Source organism: Seriola lalandi, unplaced genomic scaffold (genome assembly GCF_002814215.2).
Source record: "Seriola lalandi dorsalis isolate HSWRI2012SDOR001 ecotype SW California unplaced genomic scaffold, Sedor1 jcf7180002054885, whole genome shotgun sequence".
In the NCBI taxonomy this organism is placed as follows: domain Eukaryota; kingdom Metazoa; phylum Chordata; class Actinopteri; order Carangiformes; family Carangidae; genus Seriola; species Seriola lalandi.
Window position 1 is genome coordinate 2,224,389 of NW_019525437.1, and position 1,884 is coordinate 2,226,272.

Genomic DNA, 1,884 nt, shown 5'->3' on the forward strand with positions numbered 1-1,884 from the left:
CTCAGCTCTGAGCTCCAACCCCTCCCATCTGAGAGAGCTGGACCTGAGCTACAATCATCCAGGAGACTCAGGAGTGAAGCTGCTGTCTCTTGGACTGGAGAATCCACACTGGAGACTGGACTCTCTCAGGTATGGTCAGACAACAAGAACTTAGTCTCTGGAGATCTGTCTCCTTTCTTGTATTTCATGTTTCCCTGCTCAGGTCCGTCATCATGAAAGACGTCTTATTAGTGCCCGAGCAGCAACTTAGCGAGGACTCATTGAGCTTGTACTGCGCCGTTTGAGTGAGCCATAGATCACATAATAGGCATACATGAGGCTCTGTATCAGACCTTACAATGAAAATATTAGTATGCAGGTATCTTCATTGTGAGACTGTTATCAAACATGTAAAATTTGGGGAAGATTGGGCAAAGTATCATAGAATCATAGCCACTTCCTATATTTCCATTAGGTGCGCTATGAGTGTTACTAAATATGAGCATGTACATATGTTCAGGGCGGGAGTCTCATCAAAACTATAAAGTTTCGGCCTGTTTGGACACTGCATGCTGGAGTTATACCAACTTCCTGTTTTATGAAATTTGGCGCGCCGCCACAGGCCGGTCCTTTGACAAAAACTCTAAAGCTCTGCACTGTAAAACTGCACTGGTCTGAAGATGAGAATAAATCAACAATTATCTTGGAATTGGACAATGTGTCACAGACATAAAGCCATGTGTGTGGTTGTGTTTATCTCTTCAGGGTTGGAAGAAACAGGGTGATTAAAGCGTCCAGAGACAAAACCTGTAAGTACTGAAACACTGTCTCCTATTGAATAGGAGACAACACATGCTCAGTCAGATTGTATTGACAATACAATCACCAAAATATTTGTAAATTAGATTTTGTTTGAGCTCTGGAAAACATTTTCATTTATTAAAGAACAACAGGCTGTTTGTTTTGAGGGTATTTTATCCTGAATTTTAAGGACAGAATATATGTGTATATTAATGTTTCAGCTGTAATGTTCCAGTCAAAAGTGGAAGAAAGTCATGTTTGTCAGCAGGTGCATACAAGACTGCAGCTGTGGTCAGAATGAATGTTTTCTATAAACAATTGTTTTTAAATGAAAACAAATTATGAATTTTAATGAAACAATTTTCATGCTTTGTAAATATTTTCAGTGAATGTGCTGGGTGATGCTGAAGATGATTCGTGCTCAGAGGATCCGTCATCAATAAATAAAGGTAAGAAAAACTGAGGTACTTTTTTAATAATGGCCTCTGTGTTAGAGGGAACTTCTGTGTTGTTTTCAGAGAAAACACTTTATGCCAAAGTGTCACTGCAGGTCTGATCCACAAGCAATAGACCTGACTGCATCCCATCAATATGATTACCTGATACCTAAAAACAAATGAACTGCTGACATGGCGGAAACGCTTCTAATCATTCTCTTCAGATTTGACTTTCTACAGTACAGCTGCTATACAAAAACAACATGTGGCAGCAGCTGGTGAGTTTCACTGAATAAAGGCAGCTACCAACAGCTAATATATCTATATTATAGACTGGGTTGACTCAGTAGCAGATATTTGGACCAGCCACTCAGGTTGATACACAACCAATAGAAAACCAGGAACATCTGAAAGTGATGTACCACTTTACAATAAAGCTACCCTTATGAAGGATTTATAAATGCTTTATAATTAGGTTATAATTATGGTTGTTAACACTTTATAAATCATAAATAAACAATTATAAATAAGTCGTAACAGTTTTCATACATTGATGCAGGCTCTCTATTTGGCAAGTTAAACCTCACTACCCATTAATCTGACTAATGAGTTACTACCATTTTAACTGGTTAAAAGAGCCTTATAGGAACTCTTTAATAAATGTTGA

The 1,884-nt window shown here is 38.3% G+C and overlaps 1 protein-coding gene across 1 annotated transcript in view; it reads left to right on the forward strand.

Moving 5' to 3' along the window:
* The window catches only part of LOC111671725 (NACHT, LRR and PYD domains-containing protein 3-like), a 16,883-nt gene that overhangs the window by 7,055 nt on the left and 7,944 nt on the right, over positions 1–1,884 (forward strand). The window contains exons 6-8 of the mRNA XM_087179985.1: positions 6–129; positions 745–788; positions 1,167–1,229. Coding sequence (XP_087036111.1) covers positions 6–129; positions 745–788; positions 1,167–1,229 — 231 coding nt within the window. The remainder of the gene's footprint in view (positions 1–5; positions 130–744; positions 789–1,166; positions 1,230–1,884) is intronic.